The sequence below is a fragment of the Euwallacea fornicatus genome, chromosome 20 (assembly GCF_040115645.1).
Source record: "Euwallacea fornicatus isolate EFF26 chromosome 20, ASM4011564v1, whole genome shotgun sequence".
Taxonomy (NCBI): Eukaryota; Metazoa; Arthropoda; class Insecta; order Coleoptera; family Curculionidae; genus Euwallacea; species Euwallacea fornicatus.
The window spans coordinates 2,224,586-2,244,488 of record NC_089560.1 but is presented as its reverse complement, the minus strand read 5'-3'; the positions used below and the strand labels follow the sequence as shown (position 1 = coordinate 2,244,488).

At 34.3% G+C, this 19,903-nt stretch overlaps 2 protein-coding genes across 3 annotated transcripts in view; both read left to right on the top strand.

Annotated features, from left to right (window-relative positions):
* Positions 1-19,903, top strand: part of LOC136345504 (methyl-CpG-binding domain protein 5/6 homolog sba-like) — a 266,872-nt gene that overhangs the window by 185,747 nt on the left and 61,222 nt on the right. The window lies entirely within an intron of this gene.
* LOC136345507 (protein timeless homolog) overlaps positions 3,135-19,903 on the top strand; it is a 118,044-nt gene continuing 101,275 nt past the window's right edge. The window contains exons 1-8 of one of the 2 annotated variants that reach the window (XM_066293871.1): positions 3,135-3,168; positions 8,407-8,587; positions 9,052-9,183; positions 9,524-9,783; positions 10,695-10,845; positions 11,101-11,327; positions 17,648-17,823; positions 17,882-18,121. In XM_066293871.1, the coding sequence (XP_066149968.1) occupies positions 8,438-8,587; positions 9,052-9,183; positions 9,524-9,783; positions 10,695-10,845; positions 11,101-11,327; positions 17,648-17,823; positions 17,882-18,121 (1,336 nt within the window). In that variant the 5' untranslated portion in view covers positions 3,135-3,168; positions 8,407-8,437. Of the gene's footprint in view, positions 3,169-3,218; positions 3,929-8,406; positions 8,588-9,051; positions 9,184-9,523; positions 9,784-10,694; positions 10,846-11,100; positions 11,328-17,647; positions 17,824-17,881; positions 18,122-19,903 lie in introns of those variants that run through there. The other variant, XM_066293870.1, reaches the window with a different exon arrangement.

The window sequence follows — 19,903 nt, the reverse complement described above, 5'->3', positions numbered from 1 at the left end:
TCCACAATTAAACTACTGTTACACACAATAGAAATACTATAAGACTTCATTCACTCCAAAATCTCAACCGAATGCATCACAAATCTTAGGGTGCCCCGCAAGCTTTTACTATCGGCTTTATATTTTTATTTCAATCATAATTGACTAATAAATTCTTTCCCTAAACTAAACCACCACGTGTCAGAATATTCATCAAACCCTTTTCCTCTAAGGTAAATAATTTATAATAACTTTTACAGATACAAGCCAATTACAAATATATAAAAAAACAGTAATAAACAATTATTTGGTACTTGATATTTATGATATAAATTAATTTAAAACTACATAAATAATTGAAATAGTGTTTAGTGAGTTACGCGTGAACAGTCGATAAGTAACGCATGAGTAAGTCTTTCCAAATCCTGGCCTAAATTACTCACCCATAAGTAAATATGTGGAGTTTTATGAATAACACTCGAATCCAAATGTAATTCGCGAATTGTACTTGATAACTCATGAGCGAGTTTTTCTGAACCCAGACTCAAACCGACGCTGAACCTACATACAGCACCTACTTATTCTACGTCAAAAATGTGGAATTACTTCCTTGGATGTGAATTGAGTTCTTGCACTTTTGATTTTGACGAAACTGTTCATAGTTGCATCTGCATAAAAGTCAACATTGGTATATGTTTTCAAGACGGAGCGTGGAGATGAAGGGAGGAAACACACTCGGAAACATTTATGTCTATAAGAGTATACTTGGGGACATGATTCATGTGAGCCAACAAGGACGAGGGATGTACGAGGGCCATTTAAGAAATAAACAATGCCCCAACGTTTTTATTTTCTGACCGGAACGTTCGCGATGAGATGAACTTATTAGTCTGTGAATATGTGGGAAATGACTCTGCCAATCGGTCAAGACGGGGAGATGTGAGGACGATGTTGATACAAATATAAGATTTGCCTATAGACCTAGACGTAACTTATTTATTACCTACTGGTTATCATCTCAATGTTAGCTATTATGCTTTGAGCATATTTCCTAACATAAATTAATTAATTGAACAAGTATTGATGAAACTTTTTGATATTTTTTCATGTTGACACGTTGCATTATGCGGTTGAGTTCCCATTAATGATCTTTATGTATAGAGTATGTTCCAGTAAAGTTGAAACAAGAGAGCAAATGGTTCAAATTTTGATCCCCCCAAACGTCATTCAAAAATTTTTAATTTTTAAATAATATTTAGGGTCTGTGTTCTGCTTGTTGTAAAACAATGGTATAAAAACATTAGTTGATTCTGTGCTATACAGGATGTTTTATAAACACATCTGTAAAAATCATCACCCATAGGCTTTATTTTTCAGGATATACGAAGAAATTTGTTTAAGATGCAATCTTATATCTTCGTACCAAATTAGAGGAATATAAAAGTATTAAAAATATTAATATATATTTTGAAGAAAATTGAATTACTCAAAGTGGACCAAGCAAGTAGCCGCCGAGATCGCCAGCCCTTTCAATGTTGGACTTTTTCTTATGGGATCGATTAAAAGAACTGGTTTTTGCTGAATGATGCAACAATATTGCAGCAACAAATTCCGAATGCTGTGAATTTTTAATATTGGAACATAATCAAAAGAGTTCAGGAATTCAGACAAAAGATCGAAAGATATGCGGATATGGATGGTAGTTACCCCGAATAAATAATTATTACAAAATGGTAAACATATTGCTAATTAATTTGTTTACAAATCTCATATAGTAAAATTTGACTTTTATTATTTGTTATGTTTACGCGGTATTTGCTGTACGATTTAAAATAAATCACTTTTTTGTGAAAAATACTTTTATATTCTTAAAATTTCATACAGAGATTTATGAATGCATTTTGGAAACCCTTTTTTGTTGATTTTTTTCGTTCCTTAAAAAATAAAGATACTTTTATGATGTTGCTATTTACAATTTGTTTATAAAACATCCTGTATAAAACGAAACTAATTCATTTTTTGTATATCTTAGTATTCAAACTAGCAGGACTCAACCCCCCAAGGATCTGTCTAAAATTCAAAAATTTTGGTCCATTTGTTATTTTGTTACATCTATTTTGGAACCCACTGTATGTTTTTATGACTGACACAATGTTCAGTCATATAGAGAATTCTCATGGAAACGCCCCCCTTTATTCCATTTGCAGCTATTTGTTTCCCATCAAAGCCCCATTTCCCAGCAAGAATAAAGGAAAATTCATTTCAACGGAGGGCTTTCTTTTCATTCTCACCCTCCTGGATAGAGGATTAAGGGTTTGTAGTCCTGTGTCTGTTTAGTATAGTAAATGCATTTTTACACCCTACTAGAAACGCTGTAAAATTCTTTATGCTCATCATTAAGAGCTTCCGACGTACAACAAAATGCCGTAAAGCCCCTGCATCGGTGAGACTGTTTTATGGAAGCAATTAACTTAAGGGGAAGGGCAATACCATGTCCTTTTTAAATTTATTGAAGGAATTAAGGTATCAGGCTGCTTTAATTTAGGTGTATATAGCTATCTATGTATTTTGCTGTACACTTACCGAAAGAATATTCAAAACAGGAAAAAATCAGGAAGAATAAGGAATAAGTAAAACCACCATTTTTGACGCATCCAGTAGAAGGTTATGTACTAAAGTTCCCATACAGTGTTGCCAGCAGATTTAGTTAAAAATTATCGAAATAACTCAGGAAATGTTCGACTACGCTTTAGAAGTAAGAATTCAATAAAATAAAGTGTATTGCCAATTTATTAAAAAAATACACAATTAATTAAACAAAGGGAAAGGTAGAGAAGTGCTGCAGTACAGGGTTATATATCATCTCTTACATATTTTCCTGCCAAATTACCATTTGTGGTAAAGTTACTCATGAATTTTAACATTTCACAATATGTATTTTTTACGGTTAAATTAGCATAATGAGCATAAGCGAAATATGGTCAAATTTTGTTATTTTATTCTTATTATAATACCGCCGAGGTCACAAAACTCGCTGTCGCAGGAATTTTGGTACGATTGGCAACACTGTTCACTAAATAACTGGAAACTACCAAAGGAATGATTCGCTCATCCTTCAAAAGATGTACCTGTTGCTGTCTCTCTTTATTACATCGCAATGAGATAAGACACAAGACAAACATCACTAAGGTACTGTTATTGATATAGTTTTTTTTCAATTCAGCCAGAATTTTCCTGATATTTCTTATTTGGTAATAGCTCATTCTATCATTATACAATTTTAATTCCTTCACATGAAATTAAGAAACTCACTATAATAGTGAGACTATGCTCTCGGTACTGCGCAGGTTTTATATTTGCTTTCCCGCGATTTCCTGGTACTCACGTTCCGACATAACCTCAAATAGAGTTTGTTTGTTGTTTTCGATTAAGTTTTCAAACCAAAGAAAAGTAAACGAAAATAATCATTGTGAAGCGTTTCTCGCATTTTTTCGACGTCCATAAACTAGTATTGATCGTCCCTGTTCATCGTCTCGCAATTTGAATGAAGACATAACGAGATCCCGGTAAACTTTTTAACTTTTTTCCGCTTGCTCGCCGGCAGTTTTCAACGCTGTTTACCAATAACACCGACATTAAAGCGGACGAAAAGTGCTTTTAGTGGAAAACCGACGGAAAAACTGCTTATTGGCGAAATGTCGTCCCTGTTGAGTGCAGATTTGGCTGCAGCCTGCAATGCCCTCGGGTATTTTGATTCAAAGTCTAATAAATATTACGCAGATGCTAATACTTTGGAGACTGTCAAAGATTTGATTCGCTACTTAAGGAGAGATGATGAGACCCATGATATTCGAAGACAGCTGGGAGAAACTGGAGTTTTACAGAGTGATTTATTGCCCCTACTAAAGAGCTATTGGGAAGAGTCTGATTTGTTCGATGTCTTATTAAGGTAAGGACTGGAATAAGAGTTATTATAATATGTACAGGTATTATAATTTACCAATCAGCCAAATATTTGGATTACCAATGATGAGATGAATTAAAATTATGAAATCATTAGTGAAATTGATCAACACATCATTGTAGAATGTTTATACCGCAAAAACATATAATTAAAAATGTATTTTTGCTGATGCCACTGAACTCATAAATCATAGTTTGCAGATTTATGTTCTGCTCAGTGCTATGTATGCGTTTAAAAACCATCTAACTAAATACACACTGACAAAATCTTACAATACTCTATATAACATAGATCTTCTTAGTCCACTGTATTGTACTCTAACTATTTTGGAACAGTAATATGTTTTGTTGACTACTAAACATATTACCACAGCATTTTACACAAATTTTTTTTATTTGACTGAAGTCCATAGACCTATTTAAAATGTATCTGAGGAGCTATCTTTTGTATAAATTATTCTATGACTTTTGATTCCTACAGAATAAAAGTGTTGTTTTCTTTTATTTGAAAGCACATGTTATGTGATATTACATAAACTAATATGTGTTACACTGACTGAATTGTTTTACCAACTTCAATTTATAAACAAAATATTTTTATATTTTATTGAGAATTTTGTCGTCTTTCGCAGTTTTTAGCAAACAAATCTTAAGCAAACGGGAAAAATTAACGCCAATAAATAAATAAATAAATAAATAAAACATTTTATCTTTGACACTTGATATTTTTATGTGTCCGAAGCCTGGAATTATCTCAACAATTAGAACACGTTTAAATCTAAGCACAACAACTTTGCGTCTTTATTCTTGAATTATCTCACGGCAAAATTGTCAGTGTCAAAGAAGTTTTATATGTGTAGGTACGTGAATTAATTAATGAAGCGCTTTTACGAAGAAATTCATGAATAAATTTTCAGGTTAAATTGTCAAAATGCTATGAAAAACCTCACCTACCACTCAACATGTCCTTCACATCCTGTTTCTTACTCCTTTTAAACTCATTGTAATTCTCAATGCGCTTAAGAGCAACTAGAATACGAACTGGCAGCTTATTAAAATGAGATTTTAATGAAAATCTTCTAAAAAGAAACGAATAATTGCAAATTTGCCATTTTTATGGTAAATTAAGTTGCTGCCTTTGTCTGTATGATCTTAGAAACCCTGTTTTGACTTATTTAATATTTATATAAATTATATAGTAATAAGTTTAGAATTACTGTTCTGCTATTTATTACCTCTGATTGTATCGAAATTGAACCACAATCCAATTTTGGTTGTTTAATGTGTAAATACAAGTGGTAGAAGCGTGTTTATGAATTTGGGGTTAAGAGGAAATCTAGCCTTCAGAGAATTGTCCAGCAGGTAGCCTGAGAGAAACGTGGTGATTCCTAAGGGACCTCTATCCTTCCTATAGGGTTGTCGGGAGTTCCAATAACATAGATCATGGAGTATACTTCAGAGATTATACATTGTAGAAAATGGAATAAAAAATACTCGAAAATATTTTTTATTGCAGTATTGCCAGTTCTATTTAAAACCAGTGATGTCATGGGATTTTTGAAAGACAACTTCGGTATCTGAAGCAAATTTTGGATATGATTAAGATAAATTCTAAGTTGTTTAATTTGAAGAATAAATCGGAAATATATCTCTTGGATAAGGAACACTTTATTGTTATATCTGGTGTTCCAGTCACAAATAGTAATAACCAATTCGGTAATATAGTCCTAATAGTTTAAGGCCGTATAACCAAAGATACAAAAATTTAATTACACTTAAGATTTGGAGGTTTTGAAAGGGTCTTAATGAGTTTTGTTAATATAGTTTTTTTTATTAAAAAATGAGTTAAATTCTGAGATTTTGCGTTTCTTTTTACCAAGTTCCTTATATGCAGTTCGACTCGCCAGCTCGTTTATGAGTATTGAATAGGAAACATTCGCGATAACTTTGTTTTTAAATATTCAGTTGTCGCAATCAAAATCTATGAAAAGTTCAGAGAACTGTGAAAAGTGGTTCAAACAAAAAATGGAAACACTAGAAATCTGAGTGTTGACATTAAAAATCGTAGTTCCTGTGGCTAAAACGTCCGAGAAAATGCCTGACAACCATAATATTTAAAAGTTTAAATCAGAATTTCCATAATTAGAAATGTGAAAGATATAAAAAATTGTTAAGAACTTTGATATTTGGTATTGAAAAAGGTACTTCCAGTAACTGAGATTCTAAAAGTGAAAACAATAAGAATGTTAATTTTCCAGAAATATAAAATTTACTTCATCAATTTATGTCAAATAGTTTTGTAAATAATTTAGTTTTAGTAAAGGTCTACAACTGCCGAAAGAGTTGTAAAATTCAAAATAAATAAAAAAAGTTGAAAATCGGTACTATATTATATTATGAAACTTATGTTTATTTTCAACATAAAACCTATTTTCACTAAAAAAAACTGTCATGTTCTATTTAAAAAATTAAATGAAGGTCAGTTTCCGATGTAACGAGAAGTTACATTGTCTTAAAAATATTTTTACAATGTCAGGTTTTTCCCATAAAACAATAATACACGTTTCAAAAATATATTAAATTGATAATTTTCCATATGCGGATTGTGTGAGCTTTCAAAGGTGACCCCTGAATATGTATACATATATGTATTATAGGAAATGGAGCTTTTAAACTTATCAAACAAAAAATATTTTGGGGCCCAAATTGGGTCGACATCTATGGGATTTTGGAAATTATAAGAACTAAAAAAATGACTATATGGGAAAAGTTGAAGAGAATTTAAGTGCCGATTTCATTAACTAATTCGTAGTGGAAAGATTTTAATTCCTAAATAAAAAATAGTAACGTAAGGAAAAAAGTTAATACTCATATCTCTGATTCAAAAACGTCGCAACTAAAACTAACCGCAGAGGTGTATAGGTCGCAAAAATTTTCCTGTTTTTACAGATTTCAAAATTGAGACGTTTTTTAATTCAAGTGATTGCATATCTTTTTCGATAACGCAGGGTTTTAGAAATTAATTCAAAAACAAAAAAACAGCAAAACTGCAATGAACTCGCTATTAAATTCCTTTTCACTTTTTCAATTTAACCAGTTTTCTATCTTTGATACTTCTTAAAATGCCTTTACATCAACGTTTAATTTGGACCTCACTGTGCATGTATATATATGTATTTTAGTACGAAGAAGGGGACTAGCAAATCATGTAACCACCATCTTGGAATGGATAATCCGAGGATCTTTATTTGAGAGAATAAATCCGCCTTTTTGACTTGTTTTGCTAGCGGCCCTCCTCCCACTTACATAATCCCATATCCATGTTTTTAAACAAACCTCAAGGCGATATTCAACAACCCACATCCTGCATGTAAACAACACCGTTGTGTTTTAGAGTAAACCGAGCACATAATTTATTTTGCGAAAGTATAATATGTAAATCCTGAAATAGAACCCCCGCAGTTACTGTCGTGAAGTTTTAAGGCTTAGCGCTCAGACTTAGGTCTTTTTATGGCCGTATCAAAATTTAATCTGAATTTAAATGTTTAATGGAGGTAGGCCGAGCGGTAGGCTTACCGTTCAAAGATTTAATTTGTCGGGCCCTTTATACAAGCTGATTTATACACTCTTTCCTGGGCCTTGATAGAAGTTGAACACGCATGGTTTAGATGAAGACAGATAGGCACATTAAAATCTCTAAAGGCCCAGCTATGAAAGTCGGTTCAGGCGAAACAGAACTGGTACTTTAAGCATCCAATAAGAACATCTTTGCTTACGCAAAGTGCTACGAAATTATGTTGTTTCTCGGTTAATTTGCAAAGATTTTTTTTTTTAATTTAAAAGGGAATTAATTTTTTTTTCGCCCAATTATTTGAAAACCATACTAAGTGTACCAGAATTGGTGCTTAAATCGTCCAATAAAAGTATCAATGCAGGCAAATTAATTTCATTCGTGTCTGTCAACAATGCTGTTGTCTTGGGATGGCCCAAGGAGCCCTACTGGTTCGGCTGAACTGACTTTCATACGACTGGGTCTAAAAGCAAATTAATTGGCTTTCCACGTGAGAAAAAATCTTTTCGAATTGAGTGAAAAATGTCATAATTTCAATTCCCTTTTACGGTTATGGTGTGTAGTGCAGTAAAATCTATCTGGGATTTTACGTAGCAATACAGCGTTTACTGGCAAGTAAAGGATTGAATTTCGTCGCAGGCTATAACTGAAAAGCAATATCATCCTAGCTATTGCCAGAATAAATTGAAAAGTTTTGTGCTGAGATTCCGCCCGATTTCCAAACAATTTTCTTTGGGGAATGAGAACTCAATTTCCTGTGTTTAAACCATCGTTTCACGAATGGGTTACCTTGCAGAGTCGTATGATATACTTTTACACCCACCTGCAATTCTTTTGTGTATTCCGCCGGAGAAAACTTTCAAAAGTTCAAAACTGTTATTTGCAATTTCCAGATTGATTGTAAATTTAACAACTCCGGCTTTGATGTTGTGGAACGAGCAAATACCTGTGGAGAAGACTACGAGGAATTTGTACCTGCAGGTGGAAGACCATTTAAAAAATTACAAAGAAGCATTTGCAGACGAAGCTGTATGGGCGGTGCTCAGCACCAGATTGAGCAAAATTCTTGAAATTGTAAGTGTTTTGTGTTAGGGCTGGCAAAGGGGCCTATATTCTGCTTAATCTTTTTCCACATTCCTCGGAGCGTAGTCCGAATACTTCAGGCAAAAACACGGCATAAATATCCGGGGACAAAGGACCTGAAAAGTAAATTAATTAAAGTTTTATGGGGACATTATTAAAACCTAAATCGCAAGTTAGGCGCTTGCCGAAAGTCTCCGGGGGGTGAGCTTAGGGTTTCTTTTTCCTTCGCCAAGAGAATTCCATTGTCGAGGTTTCTTGGTTTTGTTTCGGATTCCTTTGTACGCTACTCTTAACAATGGTTAAGTTTTCTTTGGAGTTATTAAATTCTAGTTCATTTATTATTGTAGTGTGTTTGCTCTGTCAGATAATTTTCCTTTTAATATGAATTATGAACGCATCTCCTTAACCGCTTTGTGCCAGTTTTGGGTTGGTTAAGTTTTTATTGAAATTTTCAGGAGCCTTTCCAAAGAGGCGACGAAAACAGCTTAATTATCGAGAGGATTTTAATATTAATCAGGAACGTTTTGTACGTTCCTGCAGATTCCATGGAACAAAGACCAGATAACGATGCCAGTGTTCATGATCAGGTGAGGGCGCGGGAATTAGTTGTGGGTGTTCGCTACTACACATTATAATCTACTGTTATACTGACATCGCATTATACCTAATTAACTTGGAGTACCAATATTAATTGCCAGCTAAAATTGAGTGTCATTCAGCTGCAGAATCCTTTAATTGCTAATTAGTTCGTGTTCCTCTGTTCGACACTGGTGCTTTGACCTTCCAGCATGTTAATCATTTCGGATATTTGCAGTAATGTGAAGTGTCAAAGCACATTTGCTGCAGAGCTGTAAATAATGACGCGTTAACTGTCGGTTTTCCGCACGAGGGAGTTATAAAAATAAAAATTTCCGACGTCCATTTCAGGTGTTGTGGGCACTTCATCAATCAGGCATGCTGGACATAATCCTGTATATATCGAGTTCGGCGATCGAAAATGCATATTACTTACACATTTTGGAGATTCTGTCGTTTATGTTGCGTGAACAGAACGCTTCCGAGCTCGCACACGCTGCTTTGCAGCGAAGCCAAACGGAAAAAATTCGGGATGAGGCAGAGCTGTTGGCCATTCGGCATAAAGAAATCAACCAGAGGCAGAAAAAGGCTAAAGCTTTCAGCGGAACGAGGTAAAATAGTCCTAAAATAGTCCTAATAGTGAGGAGTTGCCTTCAAAGTGTGAGCTGATCCGTGAAAATAGGTTTTGATGCTGCTACATCGACGTTCTTTTGAGGATCAGAGATCAAATATTCGCTTTTGAGAGATAGAAGCATGCATACACGGTTCCGGAGAAATTATCATTACTTTGACTATAATAACGCATCATTAGAGTTCTTTCACTTAAACTGTCGCAGACAATTGTTATACTGTCTAGCTAGTCACAGGTAAATGCCCGACGATTTTCAAATTTCCAGTCTATTACATATTTTTTGACTGATTACTTAAGCTTTTTACTTCTCTTTAATGCCTTTTAGTTTTTGTACGAACTTAAAAAAAAAAGATGAACATTTATTTTGTTGCACATATGTCCATGCGCTACCCCTTAATTTTCGAACGTTTCGATACTAGCGAAGCAGTGATTTTACAATTACTATTTATTCTACATATCGACTTCGTCCTTACTTTAAAATTAAATATTATTTTTTGCTTCATGTCCACAATTGTCTGCTTTATTTTGTGGCTATTTGAACCCAATTTAATTTTCTGTCCATTTGTAATAAGCAACTGCAATCAATTAAATGACCGCAAAGCAATTGGCTTGGAAATTTCCATTTTGTAATTTTATAACTCATGCCATATTCATTTTGCTTCTGTGGAAATGCTAAAAATTCCACACTTTAACTAGCGGTAAGTTAGTATTTTGGGGAATCTTTGTGTTTGGTTTTATCTCCTCCAGGAATGTGCCTGGGGTTGGTTGTGCGGAAAATAATTATTGAGAGAAAGTGTCTAAAATGGCCTTTCCATTTCGAGAATAAATAATAAAGTTTTGGAGAAAATAATATCTCCTTAGTTAAATGATGAGGATGTGATGATTTTCCAGACACTCGAGGTTCGGCGGCACGTTCGTCGTGAAGTCGATGAAGTCTATAAGCGACAACGAGCTTATTTATCACAAGCCGTTAGGCAAACTGGATTCACTCAATTTCGACGTCGATAAGACCAAGCCTAAAACTCCGAAAAATCGCCTTCCGGTAAGTTGCTGGATAAAAACTTTCATTTTACTTAAGAATTGTTCGGATCGTTTTCATTTTATGTCTCTGAATAGTCGTCGTTATCTTTAATTGAACTTCGACTAGTTCCGACTACAGTTTGGATAATGTCCAATTTTATCTCTCTTTATTATATCTTTCGTGAGTTCTTAAAAATTATAAATTAAGACAACTTCATCTTGAGTAAAATAGAGTTTTCAAAAGTTTCAAAATATGCCAAAGAGTTTTTTTCCTCAGATAAAAGCCGCAGCCACAGGGCGGAGATCCGCTTTCAGTATTCGGCTTTTCCTCAAGGAATTCTGTGTCGAATTTCTGAATGGCGCGTACAACACTTTGATGTATCACGTGAAAGACAATTTGGTTAGGGCAAAAGCACAGGCCCATGATGAATCCTATTACCTGTGGGCCATGCGATTTTTCATGGAGTTCAACAGGTGCTACAAATTCGAAGTGAAACTCGTTAGGTGAGTTTGCTTATATCTACATTTTTCAGTTGTTTGTTACTTTTCTGCGTTTTGACTTGGTAATTTTATTACTCGAGATCAGTCAAGTCGATTGAGAATTGGCCCATTTCGCGCTGGGCGATTGCTCTGACTGAATATGTCCCATCTTATAGATTTCTCTTGCCGAATCGGGTTCAGTGACTGCGAGGAAATATTTCATGCTTTAAGCGAGAACGCAAAGCGGGAGGAATTCAATATATTGACGATACAACAGGAAATAAAAGCGCATACCAAAAAACCGACGAATAGAGAAAACGGTCTTTTAAAAACTGATTTGAATATTGTCGGGATGAGATATTGAACGATTTTGCTGCCGGAATATGGAAATTACTGGATATGCATTCAGGATTCGCAGTATTTGCGGGTATTCATCGTTAATTCCTTGACTGCGCCGAGGATGGAAATTTCCTCTTTATTCTTTATGGGTCGCACTGCAAACTAATGTGTGCAGCAAGTTGCGTACGGACTTGCTCCGCTCCTTGCAACTGAACAATGCTCTGCTCAGATTTGCGTTCGTTCTTTTTTGTGAAAATCGTTAGGAAAATAAATTTTGTTTTCCACATGCATCGCTCTGCTTCCTGCTCTCATAAAGCCTGCTTTAGTAATTGAGGTGAACACGCAGCGGCAGTTAAAGCGTATGTTAAAAAGGTATTCTGCAAAACAACTCGTGTTTCTAACGGTTTTAGAGATATTTTAAATTCAGTCAATTACATTGAAAATTAAGGAAAATTAATAAAGTAAATTTTTGAAATTTCGACTGTCAACATCAATAGGTTTTCCACGTTTTAAACCAAAGTTTTATCACTATTGTTATAACACATTTGATTTACAATTCTATGGAGTCATGATGTTGCATTTGGAATAACAAATTGCAGAAATCAATTCTGGATTGAAAATCTTTTCGCAACAATTTTGAACAGGCATAAACTGATATGGAACCAGCGTCTTTCCGTAGACGTCTAAAAATTTATGATTTTCTGATCCCCGCTGCCTCAGATATACGGCTGGCGCTAGTATCCGGATTTTCTAATATTTGGACCGTGAGAATTATTTGTCTTTCTTTACTTATTTTTAAACGAAATGAATAAATCTCTTCCGGTTTGTTGTAACGTCCTTTAAACGTTCGATTTGGTTGAATATTATTGGGATAAAGTTCCTGGTATCTTTCAGCAACCCAAAAACTTCTAAAATGTGTTTGCGCATAAACACAAACCATATTTTTCATCTTTATGTTGGTGATGTTATCACGTTGACGCATTGTATACAATATACTTGTCACACGAATGAAACATGTTGTTTATTACTAGAGTTAAGGCTGATTGTCAATATTGCAGTCGTTAGTAAAAGAAACGTGTATATTATACGCACTTAATTCTTATCGATGATGTACACTGTGACATTTTTTAAATCGGTTTTCAAAGTGCATGCATCCTCTAGCAGGGGGTGGCATCAAGTACGAAAATCTTAAATGCTAAGGGGGGTTGAATTAGATCTCGCCTAAAGGTCGTTCAATTACCTTTTCAAATATACCCTTTTTTTTAATTGAGAGGTTTTCAAAAAATCATGTTCAAACCCTGAACAAGCTTTGGTATCAACTGCATTGTACAAAAATTGTTTATTAATATTTTAAGTGTTCAAATCTCACATTTACAAAAACTTCTACTTGAATTTCCTTATACACAGCTGTAATTCTTCTCTTCAGTTCTTCCAAATCTTGAAACCGGGTTTTATAAACAAGAGATTTAAATGTCCCCAGAGAAAAAAAATTAGAGGTGTTAAATGAGGCGATCGTAGTGGCCAAGCAATTGGACCTCTACGACCAATCCATTTACCAGGAAACCTATTGTGTAACCACTGCCTAACAGGAAGAAAATAGTGTGGTGCAGCTCTATCTCGTTGAAAGTGAAGATCTTGTAAAACACTATTACTAGCCGCATCAACTTGATTTTCTAAACTCGTTGTTAGTAATTGATCTATTATCTTTCTAGTAAATTTAAACAGAATTCATCTGTTAGGTTTTCCTCTACAAATAAAGGACCCATAACGGCATTTCCAAGAATATCAACTCAAACATTTAGTTTTTGCAGATACTGTGTATTGTTTTCATTTCTCTAGTATCGATAATTCTGTTTGATAACATGTTATCGCTAAAGCAAATGTTTTATGAAATGTTTCGGTTATCATTTATAAAATATGTCATAGTTTCACAAAATTGAATTCTTCTGTTAAAATCGTCGTCAAAAACTTATTGAAAGATTTGCATTTTATATGGATGAAATTTATTTAACTTGAGAGATTTTCTTACTGTTTCGTGAGACATTTCTACTTCATACGCCACAGCACAAACAGAACTTGCCGGTTCGGCAAGGAATGATGGTTAAAACAGCAATTTGAGCTTCTTCATTCAATGCACGTACTGAACTTTTTTTTGACAGCGGAACCAGTTTTAGTAAATTTAGCAACTAATTCCATCACGTATTTATGTTTCGAAATAATGTTGGGATTCTTTCCATTAAAATTTCCTGCTTTGTTGCGCAACTTCCATATTCTTCGTAGATGAAAAAAATCTCGGTTCTTTGTTGAATCGTATATACAATTTTTGTAAATAATGTTATAAACACACGATTTTTAAATCGCGAGACAAAATTTGCCATAATGAATATCCTCCTATCGTCCTTCTTTAATCAAACAGTCTCATTCGTACTGTGTTTTCTACATGTAGAATATTTAAATAAATGCATGTTCAAATACAAATAAGTAAATAAAAACCACAATAATCATCTATTGTTTTCAAAACCCAACTTCAAGCTTTGGAAAAATTGGAGAAAAGAATTGCGGCTGCGGGAAAGAAAATTCAAGTAAAAGTTTCTGTGAATGTTAGAGTGGAGTGTGAAAATAAATTTTATTACTGTTTAGAAAAGAGTAGAAAATAATGGACAGCATTTTAAACACTTAAAACATCATTAAACGATTTTTCTAGGATAAAATTGATTCCGAAGTTTGTTTAACATTTGGACATGATTTTTCAAAAATCTTTAAATAAAAGAAAATCAGATACGTTCGGAAAGATAATTGAAAGACCTTTCGAAAGAGATATAAATCAACCCCCCTTCCCATTTAAGATTTTAGGGGTTGTTTCCATTCCTGCTAAAGTGGGATCGAATTTAACTCAAAACCGACTTAAAGAATGCTCCTTTTGAAAATAAAACCGTCGCGTTTCGATAATCGTCGAAACATTGAGGGTAGTTCATTTTTAAATGGACACACTGTATGTATTCAGCGTAATGAAGTCGAAAATGAACGTTTGCTCGGTGATACATAGTGCATTTGACGCCTGAGAACCCCAATTAATTCTAATGCCCTTTTTCTAGTTGAATTCATGTTGTTTCTTTCTGCGCTGTTGAGCTTACAAATGCGACTGATCAATAAACAAAATATAGCTGTAGATTGGAGCCTACGCAATCTGAAAAACATTTGCAGATACTTATACTGCGTTTTTGCTGTTGGGAGCATAAATGTAAACAATCTTTTGATACAAACTGAAAAACGGGCCCTTGGCAGGGGAGCTCGTTCGTATCTACCTCTACCTATGGGTTTGTTCGATGGTTTTAATTTTTTGCCTCAGTTTACATGACGATTTTAAGTCGTTTAATCCATACTTGGTACGCTCTACATTGCTCGGTTTCAAGTTGCGCTCGAATCATCTGCGAAAATGATCAGGAAAATGCATTAAAAAGGAATAATATATGCAAGGAAAAAAATCTAGGATACTGAAATTAGTATTCAAATTTAAAAAAGCATGAACTTTATGCGAATACATGCGTTTTTTATTGAATTGATGTTTAATTATGTTTTTCAATCAAAAATAATATTCTGCTATTGTGGAAGTTATCGACCCAGGTGTTAATTGATTGCTTTAGAATTTAAATCCAAATTAATTGGGTTAGAGGGGTCGTTGGAAGAAATGAAAGGCTTCTTTCCAAACCGGTCGACGTTTCGCAATAATTTCTTTAATATTATTGTTTTTTTTAAATTAATTCACGTTTCACGCTTAATTTATTGCAATAATTATTGCAAAACGTCAACCAGTTTAATAAAGAAGCCGTTGATTTCTTCCCCTCACTCCTCCAACCCAATTAAATTAGATTTAAACCCTAAAACATAGTGAAATTAATTTGATATTACAAGATTCACTCGAGTTATGGGAACATTATTATTATACACAATTTTAAGAATAAAACTCCGGTTTTTGCATTGGTACGAGCAACACCTGGTCCCCACATGTATTGTCGATTCACTTCCCAATTTCGAGTCCGACTCCCTTTTCGGTCTTTTCTTTGGTTGTTCCTTCAGCTCCTTTACGGTCAGTAAAGCTGCACTAATTGATATCAATGAACTGAAATGGCTAACGATCATAATAATGCAATTCAGATAATGCCTACTCCAGTCATTAACACAAAGAATAAAAAACAAAGGCTGTTTTTAACATCATGTTTTTAAACCAAAAACTTTGTTCTTAAGTCTCCTCTACTCCTACTTCAATCCAGAATTATTAGCAAAGTTTGGGTTTTCTCGTAACTTGGTATAATATACAGGATTTGTTTTTATTTCCTTTAGGTTCGTAACACAATGGAGAGAGGATAGTTCCTTGTTTAACCTGTACAGCCAAATAGACACAAACTTATACCTTTAAATGTATTTTTTCAGCACAACCGTACATCAAATTTATTAAACTATGTTAGTAGCACATTTTCAAGTCTGCTTTTTGCATTGTCACGCACATAACACGAATCAACGTTTTAAAACCTTCAAACAATCTGAAATACATTATTTAATTTTCATTGCTACCTATCTCAATACATGTGGCAATTTTTGTCAGTAGGGGGCAAACCTGAATTTCAAGTGAGTTGCCGCCTGCAACACAGCAGAGGCCAATGAAAATTAAATGAGGTATTCAAGATTGTTCGAAAGTTCTAAAATGTCGGACACTCTATGTTAGCAACCTCATAAGGTAAAACATTTTAAAAATTGAAACGTGTTACATTATTCGTAGCTTCGTCGGTAAGAGCCAGGTACTGTGGATGCCTGCATATTCCCTGGATGGTTTTTGACGATTTGATTCTCGTATATCTGCGTATTTACATAAGTCCTTACCTCCTTTTATATACTAGATAATTAAAATTGCCAACTCATATAAGAGAAACCGCGGTTTCTTTAATAGGAGCCTATTCCTAAATACCATGTGGCAATAAATACGAAGGAACCTCTTAATTTGTCTTATAGGTGCAGTAGTGTCACTTTATTTTTTCCTTTGGGATGTTAGGAAAAATGTATTAAACAGAATGTTTCATAAACATACCGACAAACTTTGAGGGGATGTAGAGATCATAAAATAAAATAATAATAAATATTTAGAACGAATAAAGTTAGGTCCAAAATCGCTTCGTTGCCATGACACAGGGTGTTAAATTTTTCATAATTTTTTTTTTTTATATTTCAAAAACGATTTGTGATACGGGCATAAAATTCGAGACATGCTATGGCGGGATAACTGTGCATGTTCTGAGGCAAGCAGAGTATTATTGTCATCGACGCCAGTGACGTCTTTGCAGCCATTCAATGGGATATTTTTAATGAAGAAACTGGTACGCCGTTGACTTTTTTAAATACTAATATATATTTTTAATATTCCATCAATTCTTAATAGAAAAGGTCTCGTAGCATTCTGTTGTTCAAGTAGGTGTTTTCAAGATAAAAAATAATTTCCTATTCCTGGGCCTACCAATAAACCGGTATAGGTTTTCCAAGCGGTATTTTTTAAATACTTTAGAAGAAATTAATTTAATTCAACGTAAAATAATACTCTTTTCCCAAAGTATGATTCCGTTAAGTTCTGAGCCATTAACACATGCGGATACGTTGGAAGGGCGCATTGACGCTACTGTTGTAGGTTGAAATATTTTGCCTACTTCAGAACGTACACATTTATCCCACTATAGTAGTTTAAGAAATTTCATGTCTTTATCCCAAACTGTTTTTGAAATATAGAAAAAAAGAAGTTAAACAGCCTGCACTTTGGAAACGAAGCGATTTCGGATGTAATTTTATTCGATCTGAAGATTTGTTTTTATGAGCTTTACAACCCCTGAAAGTGTTAGTATGTTTATGAAATACACTGTATAGTAGTGACTTGTCGCTCCTTTTTGTATGCAAGCAAGTTTTTTAGGTTCAAAGTGCGACCGTAAGGCACAAACTGCACACGTTTTTTCTGTTTTTTTCAGTGAAACACTGTCGGTCCAAACATTCCACTACGTCCAACAACAAAGCGAAAACTTCTACGACATGATGGCCACCGATAAAAAGAAACTGAAGCTCTGGTCGCGCCGTCTCCATTTGACCGTTTTGGCTTATCGTGAGCTCTTCATGACTTTATCCGCGATGGACAGATCACCTGATGGTGGGTACTCATAAACATCCTTCATACTGCAACAATTAGAAAGTTATCTTCTCTCTAGGTAACGTCCGTGATTCCTCGAAAGTAATCAAAAGCAACATATTCTACGTCCTGGAATATCGGGAGTTTATCCTAACTTTGCTCGTAAACTATGATGAGCTGAAAATGTCAGACGCTTATCTGAAAGATTTAATTGAAACTCAGCACATTTTCCTGAAGATGTTAGAAACTTTCGTCGGGCGGGAGGGAACAGTGATGGTGCAAAGCAAAGGCAAGAAACGTAAGAAGAACCCCAAAAAGGGTAAGTATTTCGAAGTTTTGTGTTTTAGACTAACTGAGGTTCAGGTCAATATTGCATAATAATTCAATTCGTGATAGTGAACCGCTGGGAAAGCCACAAGTTGCCGGTGCCATCATTTCATTATTCTACTCTAGTGCAAGGTAATTAGGGCAAACTTTGCCGACGAATGGCATAATTACTGAAATAATGAAGTTGAGTTGCAAGCTCTATAACACACCCGAGTTATGTAACGAATTTTGACGCCCATGTGGGGATAAACTAAACACAAAGTGTCTCCGATTTTATAATTAATAACGCTCCTGTCGTTGTTCAAGTCAAAAACTTCCGAAGGTGAAGTTGTTGCCTGCATTAATTAAGTTAGAGAAATTTACCCGTCGTCATCCGTTGTTAATCTTTTAGACGTCCAAGTTATTTCGAACATTTCGTTTTGAATATTAATTGGACGTAGAGACCGTTAATTATACGAATGATGGATGTGCCAACTTGTAGAAGTTGAACTTAAAAGAAGCTGAAACTATTCATGTTGGAATTTCAGGGAAAAAAGATATTAAAGTAATTATATATGCATGTTTCTTTGAAAACTGCCAGACAACTTTTTAATTACTCTCATTGAAGGAATGAAAGAGAATGAAAAAGAAAGGAATCAAAAACTATATAAATATATTGAATTTTCAGAGAAAAACAGTGTTTTGAACTTATTTTTTACTATTTGTTATTCATTGCGGTTCAAGAAAGGGAATTTTGCATGTTTGGACAAAAGTTAAAAACACGATAATTTTATGGTGAAATTCTTGATATTGAAGCCAAAGTTAGAATCAACTACCAAACGAGACGTTTTGGAAATCTTAAATTGAGCCAGGGATTTCTCATTTCTATGCTTCTGTTATCAGGGATTTCTTCCATTACCTTTTACCCCTCTCACTTTTTGCTCTCTAAACACCTTTGAGGATTTTTTCAATCTCCAAAAAGGACCTGGGACATGCAATTCTGCATAAGACTGTATGTATGTATGGCATATGCGTGTAAATTTCAGGACGAATCTTGATTCTTCGCTACATGATAGATTTCGTCTAATTCATTGTCATTCAAGCCTTCGCAAAGATGCCTGGATTCTCCGCATATTTTGAATATCGTAATAAATATCTTACTTTTGAATTTCTTCATTTTCCTTCTACCGGTCCATCTCTCGAGAATGAGATATGAGACTTCAACCGGGCCGTCATTAATCTCTAACAAAAGGTGATATTTTGTTCGGAGTAACATTTTCTAGCATCTTCTGTTCCGTTTTTTGTCATTTAGGCCACATCAGGAACTTTTATAATCTTCTAATAAACCAGCGATTTGTTTCATTTTTACCCTTTCTCCTGTCTTATAGGCTTTGTCCTCAGTCCACTCGAAGAATTTTCTTCGATTGGGGAGGAAGATTGGCGTTTGGCATATTTAGGGAACTAATAGGAAAACATGTTGTTTTGCATAAGGGGTTTCGTGGAAAGAGGTTGTTTATAACCTAGAAAGTGCTGGTAAGTATTTTTTTAACGGATTTCTTTCAGCACGTTCTTCAACCACCTCCAGATATATTCTGCCGTTGAATGAAATGTATCTCGTTAGTCTTGATTTCTTGATTTTCGCAATATCCATCTAGCTGTTAAAATTAAAAAAATATATGCGAAATATGTTAAAGTACCTCAAAAGGATTAATGTAATAAGTGCACAGCAAATAGATAATTGCACTGGTTATCTTGGTAAGGACATGGAAAATATCGTTTCTTCTCTGTATTTCAT